The 23,251-nt window shown below is 41.5% G+C and overlaps 1 protein-coding gene across 12 annotated transcripts in view; it reads left to right on the forward strand.

Annotated features, from left to right (window-relative positions):
- carm1 (coactivator-associated arginine methyltransferase 1) overlaps window positions 1–23,251 on the forward strand; it is a 123,798-nt gene that overhangs the window by 28,933 nt on the left and 71,614 nt on the right. For all 12 annotated transcript variants that reach the window (XR_015090082.1, XR_015090083.1, XM_086055144.1 and 9 more), the window contains exons 5-8: window positions 10,066–10,176; window positions 10,317–10,494; window positions 10,627–10,717; window positions 15,277–15,358. Coding sequence is in view for 10 of the 12 variants with exons in the window: in XM_086055144.1 (XP_085911270.1) it covers window positions 10,066–10,176; window positions 10,317–10,494; window positions 10,627–10,717; window positions 15,277–15,358 (462 nt within the window). In the remaining 2 variants the exon portion in view is untranslated. The remainder of the gene's footprint in view (window positions 1–10,065; window positions 10,177–10,316; window positions 10,495–10,626; window positions 10,718–15,276; window positions 15,359–23,251) is intronic.

Consider the following 23,251-nt stretch of genomic DNA (forward strand, 5'->3'; position numbering starts at 1 on the left):
ATTATTATTATTATTATTATTATTATTATTTATTTATTTGTTTTTATTTGGTAGTATATTCACTGACTCAAGGATGATGCAGACACATCAAGGTGGAGTCCATGCACTTCTCTGGCGTCTTCCCTATTTCCGGAAATACACCATAGCAAACCAGCTGTGTATAGTGCTTTGCTGGTATGCTTTTATTTTGAAGGCCGGGAAGGAGGGGAAGTGTGAAAAATAAATAAGTAACTTGACTAGGGCTGGGCCGATAATTCGATATCGATATGTATCGCGATTGACACGTGATCGATACCAATAGAAAATGCCTTCGATAAAACGTTGGATAGAAAAAAAGAAAACCAAACCCGATCGCAGCATGGTGTAGGCCAGCGCGCTTCCGCCTCCAAACATGAAGCCGTGCGCTACGCTCGCGGGGCCGGCGGCCGTGCGCTATGGTTGCGTCCGGCGAGCGAGCGGCGTAACTTTGCTCAAATAAATGACCACTCGACTCAGTACAACTCTTACAATTCAATTAGATTATGCATGATAACCCTATTAAAAACCCGTGGATGGAGCCATGGTGTATAAATAGAGGAGTTTTTGTCTTTGACATGCTAGCAGTAGTTAGCCTTATCCGACACCGGTATCGCACTCAAGGTAAAATCACTCAAGTATAACATGAATGGACTACGGCAATAATAAGTCCGCTAAAAAGATAAAGTTGTCCTAAGACGGTTGGTCAACGATGATGTATGCACTGCAAGAGAGTGTTCGTTCACTTACATTGGATGAACATTGAATGAAGGCTAATATATGTGTCAACATCTGCTTTGGGGTAGACCTAATGCAAATAAGCATTTACAATGCACTGATGCTGGACAAACTGCACATTACACTACATAACGATGTACAAAAAACAGTTAACTGTTATTTAAAGAAAATGTTTAAAACAAAATCAATAATTATCAATATTGACTGATATGAAATACTTAGATTGTGACAGTTTTTCAAACATTTGTCAGCCCTTCTAAGCACATTATCTTTAAAATGGAGTTTATTTAATCTTTATATCGACCAGTTTATTTCACTCTTTCATAGTTACATTGACCTCGAGGTTAAGTATTATGTTACAATAAAATAACCTAAATGTATTTATCTTCGGGTCATTATTTTCAATAGTTGAAAAAAGAAAAAAATTCAATCTATATCGATATCGACCAATATGAAACACTTATATCGTGATATACTTTTCAGTCATATAGCCCAGCCCTAAACTTGACTACGACTACTGACTGGCTGTTGGACCCAAATAATTATACAATACGACAAATCCAGCCCGGGGCTCGCAACGCAAGTAAGCACACGCATGTTGGCTAAGTACTACTGGTGCATTTGAAGTGTGTCCACAGCGGGTTCAAATTGTAAATTAGCCAGCGAATGATCTTTCAAAAGCCTCTGCCGTGAGAGCATTTCTCCCGCGGCAACGGCAATCATGGATGCTTTCTTTTTTTTCTTTTTTTGGGTCGGAGGGCGGAATGGGGCGGGGGCCGACAATGTTTATGGCCGGGTAGTCGCCGCCGAAAGGGTACCCAAGTCAAGGGTGGATGGTCGCGGCCGGACGGGGAAAAAAATGGTTGAATGCCCAGCTCTGGGGACATCTCAGCACTACGTCGAAACTCAATGAATTTATCAAATGCCAACAATTACTAATAATAAAACGTGAGATTTCTAACATGAAGTATTTCCATTAAAGTGTGTTTTACTCCAAATAACTTTTCACCCCAATCCAATTCTGAAAGCCACGAAAAGTGACGTGAAGTCTTCAGTCAGCATGTAGAACAGCCATGGGGTGGCAAACATTGATGCAAAGAAGTATATTACAGAAATAGTGTAACGAAGTGGGTTATCTGTGTTGTGGTCGAATTTGTGTCTTGCCAAGTTGTTTTGTTTCAGAGGTTAATGAACGCATCGTGGATGGGAGGGCATGTGAGCGAGAGTAGCGGAGGATGAACAGAGAGCCGTTGCTCTTTTTTGACTGAACGGTTGTCGTACTGTTTTGGCGTCGGCTGCGGCCCTTATTAGCCGGTTGGACTAATAAAAACATGATAATTAAACTACGTCTGACGGCGTGTTCTTTGAAGTAGGTACAATATATTTTAAAGCGTGACGTCTTCAGCAGGCTCGAAGAACCCGATCAGATCTGCTACCACACCGGCATGCTGCGGGCTGCGGGCCAGATCTAATAATAAAGCAGTATTATCTCAGGGGCCGTAGAAAACCTTCTTGACTTTATTAGTTTTAGCTGTAATTCTTTAGTGCGTTTTAAAATTGAACCAAAACTATACACTGTGCAGAGTTGTACTAATACAGTGAAATTATCTATGAATACAAAAAGAAGTACAGTGATCCATCGTTACTTCGCGCTTCAAATAATAATCATAATCATCTTTTTTTTTTTTACGGAAGGTAGTGAAATCAGAGGAGTAAATTGGGCAAATGTGTCTGTGCTAAAGAAAAATAAAATAAACACTTGTATTGGTTTTTAATTTTGTGTTAATTTAAACGCAAAAAAGGTTTTGTTATTCTTTTCACTGGTATGTATAATTTAAAAGTAGTAAATTGATCTACACAATCAAAATGTGGTATGCACCTGAAACAAAAAAAGGAAGACCTTGTTTTTGCACTATAACATAGTATATTACTACAAACTTAAGTATGGGTTTTATTATGTGATGCCGATGAGTGGGACATATGTCGTTTTTGTGTTGAGTGCTGATATATCCCAGTTCATAAACGCATCACTCCGTTTGCGAGTGAGAGAGAGAAAGAGCAAGTGTGCGCTTCCTGCTTCAATGTCCACCACAGGCATAAACACACAGAGTTTTGGTTGTTAATCAACGCGAGTTTACTGAATAATGGCTGCTTGATCCATAGAAGATAGCTCCGACGTGTTAGCGTACCAAATAGGAGCGTTACATCAAAAACACCATAACGAGTGTATGCTAACTGCAGCTAGCTTCTAGACACAACTGTGCCTATGTCAGATATAAAATCAGGCATAAGCCATAACTTGCTTCCTTTTTTTAAATGATTGGGTATCTCCATCGTGCTGCCATGAAAGGCAGGTTTGCATTGTATTGAGTATATTTGGTGAAATGCGCCGTTACTTTCGGACTCTGTTGCCAACACGGATTAGCCCTTACAGTGTAAGGCTTACACTACTTTACCCACAATGCCTGTTTACATCACCCGGATTACCACCACTGCACATGTGCGTTGCAGATAGGAAAACAGCCAGCGGGAGAAGAGCGAGACGCGGCAGTCATGAAAGAAAAATAATGTGCCAAATAAATGAATATCCTCTATAAATAAACGACGCGTCGACGATTAAAATGAATTGTTGACGATTTTGATCGTCGACGTCGTCGTGATTAGTCGACTAATCATGGCACCCCTAAAATATATGTGTGTATATATATATATATATATATATATATATATATATATATATATATATATAGTCGACTAATCACGACGACTAATCACGACGACGTCGACGATCAAAATCGTCAACAATTCATTTTAATCGTCGACGCATCGTTTATTTATAGAGTATATTCATTATACATATATTATATATATATTATATATATAATATAAGATAAGAATAAGATAAGAATGCCTTTATTGTTCCCACAGTCGGGAAATTTTCAGTGTTACAGCAGCAAAGATATAGGTCACACAGGGACGGCGGCATAATGTAGCCATTAATGTATAACATTGACGGCAAACATTCAGGATCAAACCTATGTAAATATACGCAGTAACATGTGTATATACACATGTATATACACACCAACATACATCTACATAAAAGAATGAGGAACACTCATTTTGGCCTGTACATAGTACAGAGGAAAAATACTCTAAGTAAGTGACAGTGCTGCAGTGCTGTAGTGAAATGTAAGGAACAGCATTGGATAAAAATAAAACTAGACTAACAGTAGTGGGGAATGTTGAGTATTGCACGGTATTACAGTAGTGGGGAATATTGGGTAGTCCACGATATGAGCTCAGGTGCAGGACTGCACAATTGCACTAATGTCCGCAAGTTTGTAGAGACTACACAATGTTCTTGTTAAAGAGTCTGACAGCAGTAGGCAAGAAGGAACGGCGGAATCTCTCCTTTGCACAGCGAGGGTGTAACAGTCTGTCACTGAAGGAGCTGTGAGTGCTGTTAGGATGTATATATTATATATATACATATACATTATATATATATATATATATATATATATATATATACATATATACATATACATTATATATATATATATATATGTGTATATATATATATATATATATATGTATATATATATATATATATATATATGTATATATGTATATGTATATATATATATATATGTATATGTATATGTATATGTATATATATATATATATATATGTATATATATATATATATATGTATATGTATATATATGTATATATATATGAATATACACACATATATATATATATATATATATATATATATATACACACACACAGTGGTTCCTCTACTTATGAAATTAATTGGTTTTCTTAAGTAGAACATTTTGTAAGTTGAGACGCGTTTTCCATGTAAATGCCCTAATCCGTTCCAAGCCCCCCAATATTGAGACATAAATGTTTTATTAAGCATGAAAACATGTAACAAATACATTTTACAATTAGATTATTGCACAATAAATGAGCGTTGTGCATAATGTAAAAAAACAAAGAATAGAGTAAGGAATAAAAATGATGGTCATTTACCTTTTAATTGCTGTCCTCATCGGTTTTTGTCCTCTTTGGTTCATGTTCTCTCTCAGAAGTGGTTTTTGCCTGGCGTTTTGTAAACAACTGATTTAATAACGTGGCAACTGTTAATACATTACGGTCATAGTCTTTGGCGAGATCAACCAAACGCGTCCCCATTTCATACTTTTCTATTATCTCTTGCTTTGTATGTATGGACAAATAAACGATTTTCTCCTTTTTTTCTTTTCTTCGCTTCTATCCATGCATCCATTATCGACACCGCTTATCCTCACAAGGGTCGCTGGGCGTGCTGGAGCCTATCCCAGCTGTCTTCGGGCAGTAGGCGGGGGACACCCTGAATTGGTTGCCAGCCAATTGCAGGGCACACAGAGACAAACATCCACACTCACAATCACACCTAGGGGCAATTTAGAGAGTCCAATCAACTAACCATGCATGTTTTTGGAATGTCGGAGGAAACCGGAATACCCAGAGAAAACCCATGCAGGCACGGGGAGAACATGCAAACCCCACACAGGGAGGCCGGGGCTTGGATTGAACCCACGACCTCTGAACTGAGGCGGATGTGGTAACCAGTCGAGCACCATGCGATAACTCCTCGCTTCTAATTCACGTAAAACTATCGGAAGACCTCATGGCCCGAGAGGCGAATGACGAGGATATAGCATCTATCTATCTACCCAATAGAAAACTTCTGGCATGATCTGAAGATTGCTGTCCACAGGAGATCACCAAGGAACCTGGCTCAGGTGGAGCGGTAATTGCATAGAGTGGGCGAAATTGTCCAAACAACATTGCGCTCAACTCATTGCTGGCTATCCAAAGCTATTGGAAGCTGTTTTTGATACCAACGGAGCTGCAACCAAGTACTGAATATAATTTGATGACTTGGTGTGAATACTTTTGCAACAATGAAATACAGACTTTTGCAATCTATCTATAGTAAAAAGTGCTTATGAGCAAAACCAGTGATGGATTCTTGTGTTTGTGCTATTTTCTTTCACGCAAATAGATGAAACACACTTTTGCTTTGTCCTATGCCGAGAAATAGAGTGTTGCTCATGGGTATGAATACTTTTGCAACCCACTATATATACAGTGATCCCTTGCTACTTCGCGCTTAAACTTTCGCGCCCTGAGTGCATTGTGGATTTTTCAGAAGCATTCTTAAATTAAAAATGAAACAACACAGCCATGTCGGGAGCTATATTGCAGAAAGACGCATTGTTTCAAAGATATGAATTGACTCTGAGGCTTTGTACATACCCGCAGGCACTCATAAAAGGCGGTGACTGGTTCCCAGTGCGAGATCGACCAACGAGAGCACAAGTAGATTTACTTTTTCCACACACTGTACTGTACGTGAGCTGACTTGGTGCGCGTCATCGCAGCCTCTCGCTTAGTCTCTTCCATTATTCAAATGTGCCGTTGATTTAGTCAGAGTCAAGACGGATACTTTCTCCTCCATATTTGTAATGATGTGTTTGCTCTAATAAAGTTTTGTAAAAATCGGACAGTACAGTACATGAGCTGTGTTTATAATTCGTGAGCGCAAGTCCCGACTGGCCAGCAGCACGGACGACTTAAGACATCGCCAAATAAAGTGTGAAAGTGTTTGTTACTTTTGTCTTAGGTTGCCTTAAAACAGCTTACCGTAACTACAATCATGCGTTGCATTTTATCCAAAGGACTTTATTGATGTTGTTGTGTAAAGATAAAGTTAATGCATGATCCCCCCGGCGGCCATGCTTCTTCTTCATTTTTCAAATGAAGTAGGAGGAGAAGAAGAAGGAGGAAAGAAGAAGTAGAAGAAGAAGCGGCCGCTTTTACTTTCACTTTTCAGGACGGCGACAAGCTTTTAAAAGTGCAGGATTGGATAAATTACACTATGGCATTCTAATTTAGGTAAGTCAATTTCATGACAAAAATTAAAACCTTAACGTAGTTTTTAGTGAACGTTCCGTTTTGCTCGTCAACTGCCGCGGTCGGTCAAAACTAAATTCTGATCACAGCCTGCAAACTTGGTATTTATATTCTTCATCTTGCATTTTTATAGTTAAATTGATTGTTTAACAAGTATTTAGAAGTGTCGGAACCATGTTGTGGTTCGCAACAGCGTAACAGGCGCAAATCCCCCAAAATAAAACTGTACAATAAATATCATATAAAATAATAATCATAATCATAAGTCCGACTCTACTTTGCGGGTTTCATTTATCGAGGTGGTTTCTATCCCCCCATTAACCGCGATGAAGGAGGGATCACTGTATATATATATATATATATATATATATATATATATATATATATATATAGTTGAAGACAAGTTGTCATTACAGTACATGTATCCACTTTTTGTGATGAAAACAAAATACATACAATAATAGTTACAATTATTGCTAACGGTATTAAAACATTTGAATGAAAAAAATAGTAACTTTAAAGTCTTTATGAAATTATTTACACTTTTTAGGCATTGAAATCTTTGAATGTTCAACAGCAGCATTGTAACGAATTGGGTTATCTGTGTTGTGGTCGGATTTGTGTTGCTGAGTTGTGATGTTTCCGAGGTTCATGAATGCATCGTACTAGTGAGAGAAGTAGTGGAGAACGAAGAACAGACCTGTTGTATTTTGATTTTGGCTAAAAATACTGCTTGCTTCCTCATCTAAGAAACATTCAAAGTCGGATATTCGTTATTATGTTAGACGTGTTACCTGCAGCAATCTCATGTAGCAATGTCGGCACACAACTTTGGGACACGTACCTTTCCCCATCGGCGATTTTAACAGGAAAGCTAGAATGTTCCCAAACAGGAGACCTTCGAGCTTGTTTGCGTATGCCATTATAATGCCATTTATCCATGCATTTATGACTTATCACGTCTTCTGGGGTCCTGGCTCCTCTTTAGTGCCGCCGCCCTCCTCTCCTGCGTGCAACAGTCAATAGCGCCTGTGCGTAAGCTCGCGATAATAAGTGGACCGAACCCAACGCAAGTGGACCGAACCGAACATGCCATACCGAAACGTATTAATACAGCCACGTTTGTGTGTGTGTATGTGTGTGTGTGTATATATATATATAACAAAATTAAAAATCAACAAACTTCACACAAGGAAAGCCAATAAACCAAAATAATTTTAATAATATGACACAATTTGTTGAGTCCCCTTACTCAGCCACGAATGTAAAAATAAAGACACTTTCACTTTGACCTCGACATCTTTGCCCGATGTAAATATTGGTTTGAGTAACGAGTAGAGCTGGGCACTTAAGCCTTTTTTTACCGGGTCGTCCTCCGTCCACGACCTGTGTACCCTTCCGTCCTTGTCCGTCCGTCCTAATTCTTAAAAGTTATCGTCCTCCGACCCCGTTCGTTCTCGACCTTTTAAAGCTGTTCCATCCTTACGTTCGCCCCCACCCACCAAAAAACAAAAAAACTGTCCGTGCATGACACCGCGGGAGAGATGCTAACGGCAGAGATTCATTTCAAGCTCATGACCTGGTTAATTTACTATTCAAATCTGCTTACTTTATGGGCACCCACTTTTGCGTTAGCGGTTTGACGAACCACTTGCCACCACACGTTGTATGTATGTAAGGAGACGAAGTGACCAGGTCGAATTGTAATGTAACTGCTTTATTTAACAGCGCTCATTGTTTATATGTCAGTGCAGTGATGTGAGAGACTCGGTCAGTCTCTGAATGGATGGGCGGAGACATCCGGGCCACTGAGCGCTTCCATTGGTCAGCCCTTCAGGTTGCTGATTGGCTCAATGGTTTCCAATCAGCTTCCTGAGCGCCGACTGGAACAACATCAGTCCATATGTGGAGAAACAAATCGCGCAGGAGCAGTTTCGGTGCTGCTACATGCGAGTGTAGCACGGCGGCACGATTCAGTTTAAGTCCGATCTTTTCAACTGCCTCTAACACTGCTGCAAAAATATCTTCACCCGTGGTTGTGCCTTTTAGGCGCATCATATCATATCAAGCAGCTGGGATAGGCTCTAGCACGCCGCGACCCTTGTGAGAATAAGCGGTATAGACAATGGTGGATATCAAGCAGGTCCTCCGTACAGCAAAAATTATCTACTCCCCGCAAAAAAAATTAAAGCAGCGGCCTTTGAAGCCTCAACACGAAAATTATTTTAGTTAGTTAGTTGTTTGTCTCAAAAACATGCATCATGTCTTCTTAGCATGTCAAAGTTTTTAAACTTCTGTCTTCAGACCTTGTGCAATTTCGGTAATGAGAAATTTGCCTTTTTCAGAGACATTTGACAGCCGTTGACAACGTGTCAGCAGGCAACTGGCGTGCTCAGAAAGCCCACCGACACTAAAACTGCACAATATCTGAACAGAGTATTTTATTTGTGTTTTTTCGTTTAATTGTAGTTGTAAATTGTAACATTATTGTGACCCCAAAATATTAAAATAAAATTCTATAGTCACTGTCGGCCGAAAATCTCGGAAGTCCAAATATGGTCAAATTCATTTTTTTACAGATTCTAATGGTCCGTCCTTATTCGTCCGTAATTTATAAGCAATTCTAGCCAATTCAAAGCGGTGAAAATAGCTAATACTCAAATAAAGCACGATTTCACGGAGGTGTGTGCAACATAATGATGTGGGTTTTTTTCTCTCACAATAACGAGTTGGATCATTATTTTATTTGCTGCATCACTCATGGCTTTAAACCTGAAAGAAGGTGTTGTAGCCAAAATGAAAATGTATTGTATTGCATTGTACTGGGCAGGGGTGTTTGCTGGTGTGACGTTTCAAAGACAGGGGGCACGATGAGCGCGGACTTTGAAGTACTCGGATGTCGCAGTTGTTCTTGTTGGTTTTTATACTCTTAATCAATTCACGCGTCAAATTACCGATTGAATGAATTTTGTAGGTAGTAATATGTGGACGTGAGTGTGCAATAAGGTATTATACAACTTGAACGAAGCGATGCCTGGGAACTCAAACAAGCTGACGTTTTTGGGAGTTTAATATCAGTAAGTGTTTGCGGCTCCCAGTGCTTTATTTTCCAGAAACCGGGTCGAAATGGCTCTTTGACTGTTAAAGGTTGTCAACCCCTGGGCTAGAAAGTCTGGCTACATCATATACACATCATTCTTTTTTTCTATCTGTTTAAATATTTTAAATCACAACTTATTTTGTTGCATTTGAACAGGGTTGTGTAGAATTTTTATAGCCAATGTACACAATTTTAATCAAGAGGGTATGCTTTTAATGGCTTGCATTGTTTTTCTTAAGATTGTGCTAGATGTCGGATGTGGCTCTGGGATCCTGTCTTTCTTCGCGGCCCAGGCAGGAGCAAAGAAGGTCTATGCTGTGGAAGCAAGTACAATGGCTCAACATGCTGAGGTACATGCTTCACGAAATAATATAAACATGATGACAGATGAAGATGACTTGTATTAGCAGTAAATTACTATGCAAAGAATGTGGTTCAATCAATCTCACCGATCACTCATTTTTAATCAGATGTGTTTCCTATTCTGCAGGTGCTGGTTAACAGTAACCGTCTTGGGGACCATGTGTTAGTTGTACCAGGAAAGGTGGAGGAGGTGACGCTCCCTGAAAAAGTGGACATCATCATATCAGAGCCCATGGGCTATATGCTTTTCAATGAGCGAATGCTGGAGAGCTACTTGCATGCCAAGAAGTTCCTTAAACCCAATGGTAAACTTGATTTTAATGGTAAAACACAAAGCAAGATTGGATTAAGTGATATATTATTTTGTATTTTCAGTTTCTGAAATTCTGATTCACTACAAACTGTTTTTGTGTCTTCGTTGCTGCTTTTGTTTTTAGGTAAAATGTTCCCTACCATCGGGGATGTTCACCTTGCTCCTTTCACAGATGAGCAGTTGTACATGGAGCAGTTCACGAAAGCCAATTTCTGGTGAGGAGAAACAAAGAGGCAGGAAATAATGTAGATCAGATCAGTCATTCTCAACTAATTCTGGGTGGGTCGCAAAAAGCAATTCTGAAAAAAATTGAAAGAGATTGAATGTGCATCCAACGTGTAGAGACACACATACATTTGTAGGTGTGTGTGTGGGTATATATATATATATATATATATATATATAAATATATACACACACATATATATATATATATATATATATATATATATATATATATATATATATATATATATATATATATATATATATATATGTGTATATATATATATACATGTATACATATACATATATATATATATATATATGTATATATATATATGGGTATATACATATATATATATATGGGTATATACATATACATATATATATGGGTATATATATATTTTATATATATATATATATATATGTATATGTTGCAGATACTGTAGCATGTCTAACATGCACGGCATCATCCAACTGTTTCTTAGACGAGGGAGCAAAAACGTTCAACTTAAACAGCGAGATTTATCATATTGTGGCATCTTCCAGGAACACGCCGTCAGGCGTAGTTTAATAATCACGTTTTTATTAATCCAAGTACAACTGCTCGCGCTCATCTTTCTCCGCTGCCCCACTCGCTTGCCGTACGGTGCATTGACCTCGGAAACATCACAACTCAGCAACACACAAATCCAACCACAACATAGATAACCCAATTCGTTACAATATCCTGTTGAACAACAAGATTTCAATGCCTAAAAGTGTATACAATTTTATGAAAAAAATTTAAAGTTACAGTATTTTTTCATTATAAAAGAGTTTTAATGTAGTTAGCAATAATTGTAACTGTTATTGTTTGTATTTTTTTTCATCACAAAAAGTGTATACATGTACTGTAATGACAACTTGTGTTTAACTTGAATACTTAGGTGTGTCATAGGCTATTGCTGCTGAGTGTTTAAAGATTTCATTGTCTTGATAATTTACAAAATTATGAGATCTTTATTGTTAGTGTATTTTTTTATTCTGGTGTAATTTCTTAGAATATCACCCGAATGGTTCGTTATTACTTTTTTTTTTTTTTTAAATGTACTATTTACTTGTCATCTTTTCAAAAAAACATATTTAAAAAAAAATAAAAAATCTGTTTTTTGTACCGAAAATATACCGAACCAAAGTTTCCAAAAAACCGAACCGAACCGAAATGTGATTTAGCGTACTGTCAACTGTCAACTGATCACCACCTAGTGGTGTGTTGCCTCCGATGATGGGGGAAGATGCAGGTCCGACCTGACAGACCCAAACATATTGTGAGGGTTTGCTGGGGACGTCTGGCAGAATTCCCTGTCAGAAAGAGATTCAACTCCCACCTCTGGCAGAACTTTGCCCATGTCCTGGGGGCGGCAGGGGTTATTGAGTCCGAGTGAACCGTGTTTTGTGCCTCTATTGTTGAGGCGGACGATCAGAGCAGTGCCCGTAAGGTGGTCAGTGCCTGTCGTGGAGACAATCCCCGAACCCGCTGATGGACACCAGCGGTAAGGGATGCTGTCAAGAAAGAGAAAAAGAAATACTCGTATCGGACCTTTTTGGCCTGTGGGACTTGGGAGGCAACTGACAGATACCGGCTGGCCATGAAAAATGCAGCTTCGGCGGTTGCTGCGGCGAAAACTCAGGCATGGGAGAAGTTCGGCAACGCCATAGAAAAACCTTCGGGATTGTAAATGGTAAATGGGCTGTCACTTATATAGCGCTTCTCTACCTTGGGTACTTAAAGCGCTTTACACTGTACCTCATCTACCTACCGATGACGCAGCTTCAGAAGCAACTGGGGGTTCAGTATCTTGCTCCAGGATACTTCGACATGGTCACAATGGCCGGGTATCGATCCCACAATCTCCGGGTTGGGAAACGACAACTCTACCACTGATCCATGCCGCCCGGCGGATGGTTTCGAAGACATTCTGGTCCACTTTTCGGCATGTCAGGAGTGGGAAGCAGTGCACCATTAACACTGTGCATAGTGGATATGGGGTGCTGCTGACTTTGAGTCGGGACATTGTGGTTTGGTTGGAAGAATACATTGAAGACCTCCTCAATTCCACCGACACTCCATCCATTGAGGAAGCAGAGCCTGGAGACTCTGAGGTGGGCTCTCATTTCCCTGGGGTTGAAGTAACCGAGGTGGTTAAAAAGCTCCTCGGTGCAAAGCTCTGGGGGTGGATGAGATCTGCCCGAATTTCCAAAGGCTCTGGATGTTGTGGGGCTGTCCTGGTTCACACGCTTTTACAACATTGCGTGAACATCAGGGACAGTGCCTCTGGATTGGCAGATTGGTGTGGTGGTCTCCCGTTTTAAGAAGGGTGTGATCCAACTACAGAGAAATCCTGTTCCTTAGCCTCCCTGGTAAGGTCTATTCTGGGGTGCTGGAGAGGAGGGTCTGTCAGGAGGTTCAATCTCAAACTCAGACAGAGCAACATGTTTTTTGTCCTGGCTGTGAAACAGTGGACCAGCTCTACACCCTCGGCAGGGTCCTTGAAGGGGCATGCGAGTTCCCCCAACCAGTCTACATGCGTTTTATGGACCTGAAGAAGGTGTTCGACCGTGTCCCTTGGGGAGTTCTGTGGAGGTTGCTTTGGAAGTTCGGGGTACAGAACCCCCTTCTTAGGGCTGTTTGGTCCCTGCACCACCGATATCAGAGTTTGGTCCACATTGCCAACAGTAAATCGGATAGGTTTCGAGTGAGGGTTGGACTCTGCCAGGGCTACCCTTTGTCACCCATTCTGTTCAAAACTTTAATGGACAAAATTTCTAGGCTCAGCCGAGGCATTGAGTGGCCTCATTATTGCATCTCTGCTTTTTCCAGATGATGTGGTACGGTTGGCTTTTTCAAGGGGTGATCTCCAACTCTCACTGAAGCGGTTCACAGTCGAGTATGAAGTGGTTGGAATGAAAATCAGCACCTCCAAATCTGAGACCATGGTCCTCAGTCGGAAAGGGGTGAAGTTTCCACTACAGGTCAGGGATGAGATCCTTCCCCAAGTGTCGGAGTTTCAAGTATCTTGTTCATGTGTGAGGGTAAGATGGAGCGTGAGATCGACAGGCGTATCGGTGCACCGTCTGCTGTGGTACGGACTCTGTATCGATCTGTTGTTGTGAAGAAAAAGCCGAGCCAAAAGGCGAAACTCACGATTTACCGGTCGATCTGCATTTCTACCCTCACCTATCGTCACAAGCTGTATGTCATGACTGAAAGAACAAGATCCCGGATACAAGCAGCCAAAATGATTTTCCTCCGCAGGGTGCACGGGCTCTCCTTTAGAGATAGGGTGAGAAGCTCGGTCTTCCAGGAGGGACTCAGAGTCAAGTGGCTGGTCCTCCATGTTGAGAGGAACCAGATGAGGTGGCTCGGGCATCTGATTAGGATGCCTCGTCGATGTCTCCTTGGTGAGGTGTTCCGGACATGTCCCACGAGCAGGAGGCCCCGGGGATGACCCAAGACACGTTGGAAAGACCATGTCTCCCGGCTGGCCTGGGAATGCCTTGGCATCCCTCCAGAAAAGTTAGAAGACATGGCTGGGGAGAGGGAATTCTCGCTTCCCTGTTGAATCTGCTGCCTCTGCGACACACCCCGGATAAGTGGTCGTTCATGGATGGATGGATGGTTATATTGTGTAATTGAATGGTTTGCATTTTTTTTTAAATGCTTATCCAAAATATATTGCGGAAATGACGTCATGAGGTAATGTTCTTGATAAAAGGTTAAAAATAAGGAAATCAAGACAAATTGAAGTCAAATATCCCTAACTTTTTGTGAGTAGTAAAAAATACAATAAAAAAATCAATAACACCCTTTAGAAATATTTAATGAAGCAGCCCCGTTACTACTGTATAATTCATTTAGGTCTTTGAGAATTGGGTGCCATATGTAACAGCCCAGAACCTTCCAAAAAGTCTCTTGGAGCCATACCCTGCATCTTACAGGATGTCCACCTTTTTTATCTGATGTTTTTTTCCTACAAGGTTAACCTGATATACCTGATATTTGTTCGGAAGAGAATTTCCGCTTTCATAATTTTGAAACACGGTTTGTGATTTTTCGTGAATTATTTTTGAAGGTTTAAAAATGCACAAAATGTCACATCAGGCCTGGCCACAAATACATATTTTATAATGTTATTGTGTGATTGTTTAAAAATAAAAACACAAATTTCACTGGCACCCTTTACAAATATTAATGAAGCAGCCCCGGTTCTGTAATTCATTTAGGTCTTTGAAAATTGGGAGCCATATGTAATAGCCCAAGACCTTTAAAAAAGTCTCTTGGAGCCATACCCTGAATCTTACAGGATGTCTACCATTTTTATTATCTGATGTTTTTTTTCCTGACAAGGTTACCCTGATATACCTGATATTTGTTCGTAAGAGAATTTCGTCTTTCTGCAAAATAAAATGGAAAACAAAATCCAATTCCAATGTACCAGTACCCCAAAGTGGTTGGGGCTGCGAGGGCCCTTCATATTGATATTAAATGTTATTTATTTCTTATTGTCAGGTACCAGCCCTCCTTCCATGGTGTAGATCTCTCTGCGCTGCGAGGTGCAGCAGTGGATGAGTATTTCCGCCAGCCAATTGTGGTATGTATACCAATGATCCTCAATAGGCAAACTCTGGTCTGGTAGCTTTTCTGGTCATTGTTGTAGTAAATGTATACACATACATAATGCACGGACCAAGATTGTATTGTAACAATCCATATGTGAAATGACTGAACTGATAAAGTAATTGAGAAGCAGCTTTGTGGCCTAGTGGGTGGATGCAATTCAATAAAATAAATTAAATAACAATTAATAAATGGAATAAATAAAACCATAAGTATACATAAGCATGAAGCAACAACACTTTCACTCTGTTTCTCATGTTGACACATTTGAAGATTTATTATATTTTTTAAAGTTATTCAATATCTATTAAACTTAGATTAAGATACACAATAATATACTAACTTTAAAGGTCACTCAATTACGCTCTGTTAATAGCAATGATATGTCATCAGTCTCATTTGCGTAATTTAGCAAGAACTATGCGTTGCGGTGGAAATACAAATTCCCTTTGCCATAGGAACTTTGTATTACCAGGAATGTATATTACCAGGAACTAAATGTTCCTGGGCTTTTTGGCGGAAAAGGGGCTTTAGTGTCATATGGTAAGGTCCAGCAATTTCTCAAGAGCTTATTGTAAAAGTTTTTTATGCTCCTTCGAAAATAGTCGTGAATATCTGGAGAAGTTGAAATAGAATCACTGCACTAAGATATAACAATAATATAGGAGATGTTACTGATTAATGTTGATTTTAAGATAATTTACAGCTGGGATTTTAATGTGTTCCAAGACTAACTATAATAATATTACATAAAATGAGTAACGCGATATATAGTTAAGATAAGATAAGAATGCCTTTATTGATCCCACAGTGGGGACATTTTCAGTGTTACAGCAGCAAAAGATATAGGTCACACAGGGACGGCGGCATAATGTAGCTATTAATGTATAACATTGACGGCAAACATTCAGGATCAAACCTATGTAAATATACGCAGTAACATGTGCATATACACATGTATATACACACCAACCTACATCTACATAAAAAGTATGAGGAACACTCATTTTAGCCTGTACATAGTACAGAGGAAAAATACTCTAAGTAAGTGACAGTGCTGCAGTGCTGTAGTGAAATGTAAGGAACAGCATTGGATAAAAATAAAACTAGACTAACAGTAGTGGGGAATGTTGAGTATTGCACGGTATTACAGTAGTGGGGAATGTTGGGTATTGTGCGATATGAGCTCAGCTGCAGGAGTGCACAATTGCACTAATATTCGCCAGTTTGTAGAGACTGCACAATGTTCTTGTTAAAGAGTCTGATAGCAGCAGGCAAGAAGGAAGGGCGGAATCTCTCCTTTGCACAGCGAGGATGTAACAGTCTGTCACTGAAGGAGCTGTGGAGTGCTGTTAGGGTGCCCTGGAGGGGGTGGTCCGGGTTGTCCAGCATTGACGACAGCTTGGCCAACATCCTCCTGTCTCCCACCGAGTCCACAGAGTCCAGGGAGCAGCCCAGCACAGAGCCGGCCCTCCTGACCAGTTTGTCCAGCCGCTTCTTGTCCCGGGCCGAGACGCCGCCTGCCCAGGTGACCACTCCCTGGAAGATGACCGATGCAACCACCGAGTCATAAAAGTTCCTGAGGAGTGTCCCCTGAACCCCAAAAGACCTCAGTTTCCTGAGTAGGAAGAGTCTGCTCTGACTCTTCCTATAGAAGGGCGTCTGTGCTGTCGCTCCAGTCCAGTTTTTTGTTCAGATGAACACCCGGGTACTTGTAAGTTGAGACTCTCTCAACACCTGTTCCCCGGATATTCACTGGTGCAGGTGAAGAGTGCTCGCGCCTACCGAAATCCACCACCATTTCTTTGGATTTCCCCACATTGATCAGGAGGCGGTTCTGCTGGCACTAGTCCACAAAACCCTGAGTAAGTTCTCTGTACTCCCGATCATCTCCGCCTGAGATAAGGCCGACAATGGCAGAGTCGTCAGAGAACTTCTGCAGGTGACAGGTAGGGGTGTTGTAGTTGAAGTCCGAGGTGTAGAGGGTGAACAGGAAGGGAGCCTGTGGGGCCCCCGTGCTACAGAGGAGCACGTCAGACACACAGTCCTGTGTCTTCACATACTGTGGCCGGTCTGTGAGGTAGTCCTGGATCTATGTGGTGAGGTGGTGGGCCATCCCCGCCCGCTCCAGCTTGTCTCCCAGTAGGGTGGGCTGGATGGTGTTGAAAGCACTAGAGAAATCAAAGAACATGATCCTCACAGTGCTCACCGCCTTCTCCAGGTGGGAGAGTGAAGTGCGGAGGAGGTAGATGATGGCATTATACACACTGATGCCAGGCTGATATGCGAACTGGAGTGGGTCCATTGAGGAGCTCACCAGGGGGCGCAGGTGGACAAGGACCAGTCTCTCCAGGGTCTTCATCAGGTGAGACGTCAGCGCCACTGGTCTGAAGCTGTTGAGCTCCTTTGGGTGGGGGGTCTTTGGCACCGGGACCAGGCAGGATGTTTTCCATAGCTGGGGGACCCTGCCCAGCTTCAGGCTCAGGTTGAACATATGCTGGACAATTCCACACAGCTGGTCTGCGCAGGATTTGAGGAGCTGGGGGCTGATGCCATCTGGACCCGCTGCCTTCCTCGCCTTCATCTTCTTCAGCTGGTTCTTCACCTGAGATGTTGTGAAGGCCAAGGCTGGGCAGGAGGGAGTGGTGGCTATCTGGTGTAGCTGGGAGCTGGAGAAAAGGGGGGAGGGGGTGACACACCCAGCAGGAGGAGTAGGTGGAGGCTGCAGCAGGAGAGACTGAGTGGGGGCAGGCATCTGATCGAACCTATTGAAAAAGAGGTTCAGCTCATTTGCCCCCTGCAGGTCCCCCCCAATCCGTGTCTTGGGTTGTCTGTGGCCTGAGATGGTCTTCAGGCCCCTCCAGACTCCCCTGGCATTATTCTGCAGCAGCTGCTCCTCCATCCTCTTCCTGTAGGACCTTTTCCCCTCTCTGATCCTCCTCCTCAGCTGGCGCTGCACAGTTTTCCGCTCCTCTATGTTGCCTGACGCAAAAGCCCTCGTCTTCTCCTTCAGGAGAGCTTTTATGTCTGGTGTGATCCAGGGTTTGTTGTTGGAGAAACACCTTACTATCTTGGTGGGTATGGTGTTCTCCATGCAGAAATTTATATAGTCTGTAACAGTGTCCGTTAGACTACTAATGTCTTCCCCATGAGCATCGCTGAATACTTCCCACACAGTTGTGCTGAAGCAGCCCTTTAAGGCCTCCTTGGCCTCACCAGACCATATCTGAACCGTGCGGGTCACAGCTGGCTGCCTGCGGACCAGAGGTTTGTACACAGACTGGAGAGCCACCAGGTTGTGATCAGCTTTGCCTAGCGGGGGGGAGGGGCAGTGATGTGTATGCCTCCTTGGTGTTGGCATAGAAAAGGTCCAGTGTTTTATTGTCTCTGGTGTGGCAGGTGACATACTGTGTGAATGAAGGCAGAGAGGAGGAAGGGGAGGCATGATTGAAGTCACCAGAGATGGGTATCAGGGCATTTGGGTGCTGTGTTTGTAGCCTGCTCACTGCTGCAGTCAAGACATCACAGTCTGTGTCGCCGTTAGCAGCTGGTTGGACGTAGACGGTCACCGTGATCACATGACTAAACTCTCACGGGATGTAGAATGGCCTCATGCCAACAGCTAGCAGCTCAATATCCCTGCTGCAAAGCTACTCCTTAATCGTGATGTGCCCAGGATTACACCATCTATCGTTCACAAACACAGCCAGCCCTCCTCCTTTCCTCTTTCCACTCTCCAGCGTCATGTCCGTGCATATGATTTGGAAGCCGTCCAATTCTACGACCGCGTTTGGCGTTAGCGCTGTTAGCCACGACTCCGTGAATAGCATCAGGCTAGCCTCCCGGAAGTCCCTCTCATGCCGGGTAAGCGCCGCTAGCTCGTCCATCTTGTTGGGGAGAGATCTAACATCCCCCATGATAACAGACGGGAGGACGGGATGGCATCGTCTCCTCCTTTCCCGGCGTTTAACCCCCGCACGAGATCCCCGTCTCTTCCTCCTCAGCTCACGGGGGGTATCGGGTCTCGCCCGGGAGCTGGCGCAGGGTTAGCACGGAGTGCTAACAGCTGATTCCGGCTGTAAACAATGGGGGCGCGGCTCCGAGCCAAGTCGCCGGACACGATCGCGCAAAAAGTTACCGCCTAAACGTAATACATGACTGTAACACATTGCCCCCAACACTGCCCGTGACTATATGTGACGTTGGGAATGTGGATCAGCTGATAAATTGAACGTTTTTACTTTTCCGCTCAGCTCCTTCTTCACTAATTCATCAACTGGAGTCTCTGGCACTTGCAGACACTGTAAGAAACGTATCTCACCAAGCGGCGCAGGTTTGCAATTGTTTGCGCACTTACAGTAGCAAATATTCTTTCAAGTTCGCAAATGGTTGCAAAGACAAAGTTTTTTTTGTCTCAACAAATTTTTGAACATGTTCAAAATTTTCTGCCGACAAGAAAATATATTTGTGACCGTTAAAACTGTTGCTGCACATCTGGCGAACATATTTGCGACCGTTTGTGACCTTGAATGAACCCTGACGAAAAATCAACATTCAGGCCGTGCGCAAACACTCGCCAAACCTCGCCACTCGAGCTTAAGGATCCGCCAATGTATCTCTCGCTGCATTCCTCCCTCATTCATGAACAAGACCCAAAGAATCATATGTGAACAAAATTGTTGGTTCTGGTCTGTTAATGAAATAAAAACACAGCCGTCACAGAAATAAGTTAAATCTGACAAATTTAGCTATAGATCAAAATGGAATGATCATTAACCAATGAAAATCAAACATTTTCTTTGAATTATGGCTCAAGAATTATTTAATTTTTTTAAAATAAAATATATAATCAACTAATTTTTACAAAATATTTTAATCGGACATGGAACTAAACTTTTCTAGATTATTTTTTTGATCTGATTTTAAATCTACCCTCGTATTCTTCTCTACAACATCAGGTTTTCATAAAAATATAGTCATATGATTAGTCATATTTGTCATATTTGTGAATTAAGGGTTAGGTTCAGTGCAGATGGAATTTTTTGGTGAAACATCATAGATATACATTTTAATGCATGGTAATATCTGTATTTCACAAGCCTTTATAGGTCAAATTTAAATACAAAAATTAAAATGTATCAAAAGCTTGATTTGCTCGAAAAAATGTAAAGACATTTAGGAACTCAGCTATGTTAAAATTTGCTGTTGACAGGTTTAATTTGTCCATAGGGACATGTTCAACCAGGGTGTCTTCTCATTATCATCATAAGTGTATTCAAACTTGTAATCAGTCAGTAGTTCTATTTAAAGTGTGACGAGTAGTCACAGTGCTGTTTGGTGACACTGTGTGTACCACACAAAACATGGACCAGAGAAAGCAAAGATAGAGTTGTTTCTGGACATTATCAAGAATATTATAGACAAGCATGTTAAAAGGTAAAGGCTTGAAGACCATCTCCGAGCAGCTTGAGGTTCCTGTCACTACAGTTGCATATTGACCATAACCACCCTCTCCGGAAATGGCAGCAGGAGGAAAATTTATGACAAATTGACAGACTGATAATATAAATGATGACAAAAGCCTAAAACACCCATCCAGGAATTCAAGGTGTACTCCAAGGTCAAGGTATATCATGGAGACAACCAAGGAGGGCACCACTGTTAAATAAATCATGAAAAAGCGAGATTGCAATTTGACAAAACTGCATCTTGACAATCCTTGGAGCTTCTGGGATAAAATACTATCGACAAAAGAGACAAAACAGGAACCTTTTGGCAAGGCACAACAGCTCTATGTTCACAGATGCAATGAATGAAGCATACCAATAAAGAACACTGTCCCTACTGTGAAACATGGAAGGAGGGTCTTTTATGTTCTGGAAATGCTTTGCTTCATCTGGCGCAGAGTTCCTTGAATCTGTGCAGGGGGCAATTAAATCTCAAGACTATCAAAGTATTATAGAGAGAAATGTACTGCCCAGTGTCAGAAAGCTTGTTTTTTCTGGCCACTAGACTATTTGTGTCATTTCATTTTATTTATTTAAATTCCTTTTGTTGTTGGTGCTGTAAAAAATTTTATTTTATGAACAGATGGAAAAAAAGGTCATATAAAATTGCCATTAATGTCATGCAATGTTAAGGGAAATGCAATATTGAGATATAAAGGTCTTAAAAATTATCCCATTTTTTGGCGGGGGAAGTTTTATGTTTTATTTTCTTTTTTTAACGTATAAGGTAGTGTTGCATGGGGGACTGGTACTAGTACTGTGTCGTGATTTTTCGGCATCAAAAACGGTTCAATACCATTTTTTTTAAACACCGGTATTAAGAAAAAAAAAAGCAGCTCACCAACTCTGTCTTAAAGGCAAATTACATTGCTCAAAGCCACCTGTCTACTGACTTGTGAGAATTGCCTCAAGTGGCACACCTCCTTCTCCGTGTGTGCAAGAGGAAGATGGCCTCAAGCAGTGAAGAGCTCGCTGCCCCTCCGCGCCTCGTTGAAAAGCATGACGCACGAAGTGTCATATGGAACTTTTTTGCTTACTCAGCTGACAGCCATGGCAAGCTGACCAAGATGACCAAGCGCGTCTGTAAGGCTTGTTTTAAAACTACCCTGGCTCAAGGTGGGAATACGTCCAATCTGACCAAGCACCTTGCTGACTGGCATCCAGAGTTATACCACCAGTTTTAAGAGCTACAGGTTGTGATGCATTTCCAACACTTCGCTCAAAAATAAGCAGTGTGTGATTTATTTTCTCACAATCTGTGTAATTTGACGAGGCATTCGACTAGCTGGGAGATATACGCACACACACACACACTCAAAGTAACATTACGTTGAGTCATTATCAATTACATGAAGATATTTGCTTGACAGTAAGGGTGCAAATGCATTGTCAATATCAACAATGGATGACATGAAATGCAGTTAAATAGGTCAAGAATATTGCAAGTAATGGTAAAGCTTATAGTGAATAAATATGTATGTACATATACAGGCAGTCCTCGAATTACGACGTACGCGACCTCCTACATTTCGACTTTGCCTCCACCTCCATTTTGTCCCCAGCACCATAGTGACTACGTTTACATGCAGTCAATATTCGGGTTAGTCAAAATTCCGATTTCTGAAACATTCTGAATACCTCGTTTACATGATTGAGCGTACAGAGTTGCTCCGGCATTTGAATAACCCACTGTGTACGGCGACACATCGCGTCATGACTCAAATGGACGTCATTTCCGCTTGTTACTTTCAACTGTCAAAGAATGACTTGATATTGATGTCACTCAACACATGAATGAAGCAGCCGGTTTCCTCCTCGCTCCAAAACTGTGCTTTTGTGCTGCGTCCCTGAGCTTGTTTACCTCTGCTTGTGTATTTGCGATGGGTTCCGTGCCAAACAACACTCTTCTGCATACAAGCACTTCCTGTACTACAAAGACCAGCATTTCCTATGGTTGAACAATGAGCATGCGCAGTGTCTGTTTGCACGCCGGCACTATCTTTGCCTTTTTCACTCTCCTCTCCTCTTTCTCCATCCACTTCTCAGCAGTAATGCTAAGTACAGCATCTTGTGCTTTTCATTTTAATGTATTTCTTTTTTTTTTAATGAAAAGTATTTTGACGTAAATTTCGACTTTAACGGTGAAATCCGAAATATGCGGAAATTTGTGTTACATCGCCAGTGTAGGAACGGAACTCGTTCGTAAAATGAGGACTCCTGTATACAATTTGCTCATATAAACATGAATGTAGACGCAATAGGCTGTCCGAGGAAAATATTGATACCCTTGTTTTCCTAGCAAAGAACTTAAAAATGTCCAAAGCACTGTCAAAATGTTTGCTCAGACATTTTTCTGTTAA

Source organism: Filicampus tigris, chromosome 16, assembly GCF_054856515.1.
Source record: "Filicampus tigris isolate MCC_2025a chromosome 16, RoL_Ftig_1.0, whole genome shotgun sequence".
NCBI lineage: Eukaryota > Metazoa > Chordata > Actinopteri > Syngnathiformes > Syngnathidae > Filicampus > Filicampus tigris.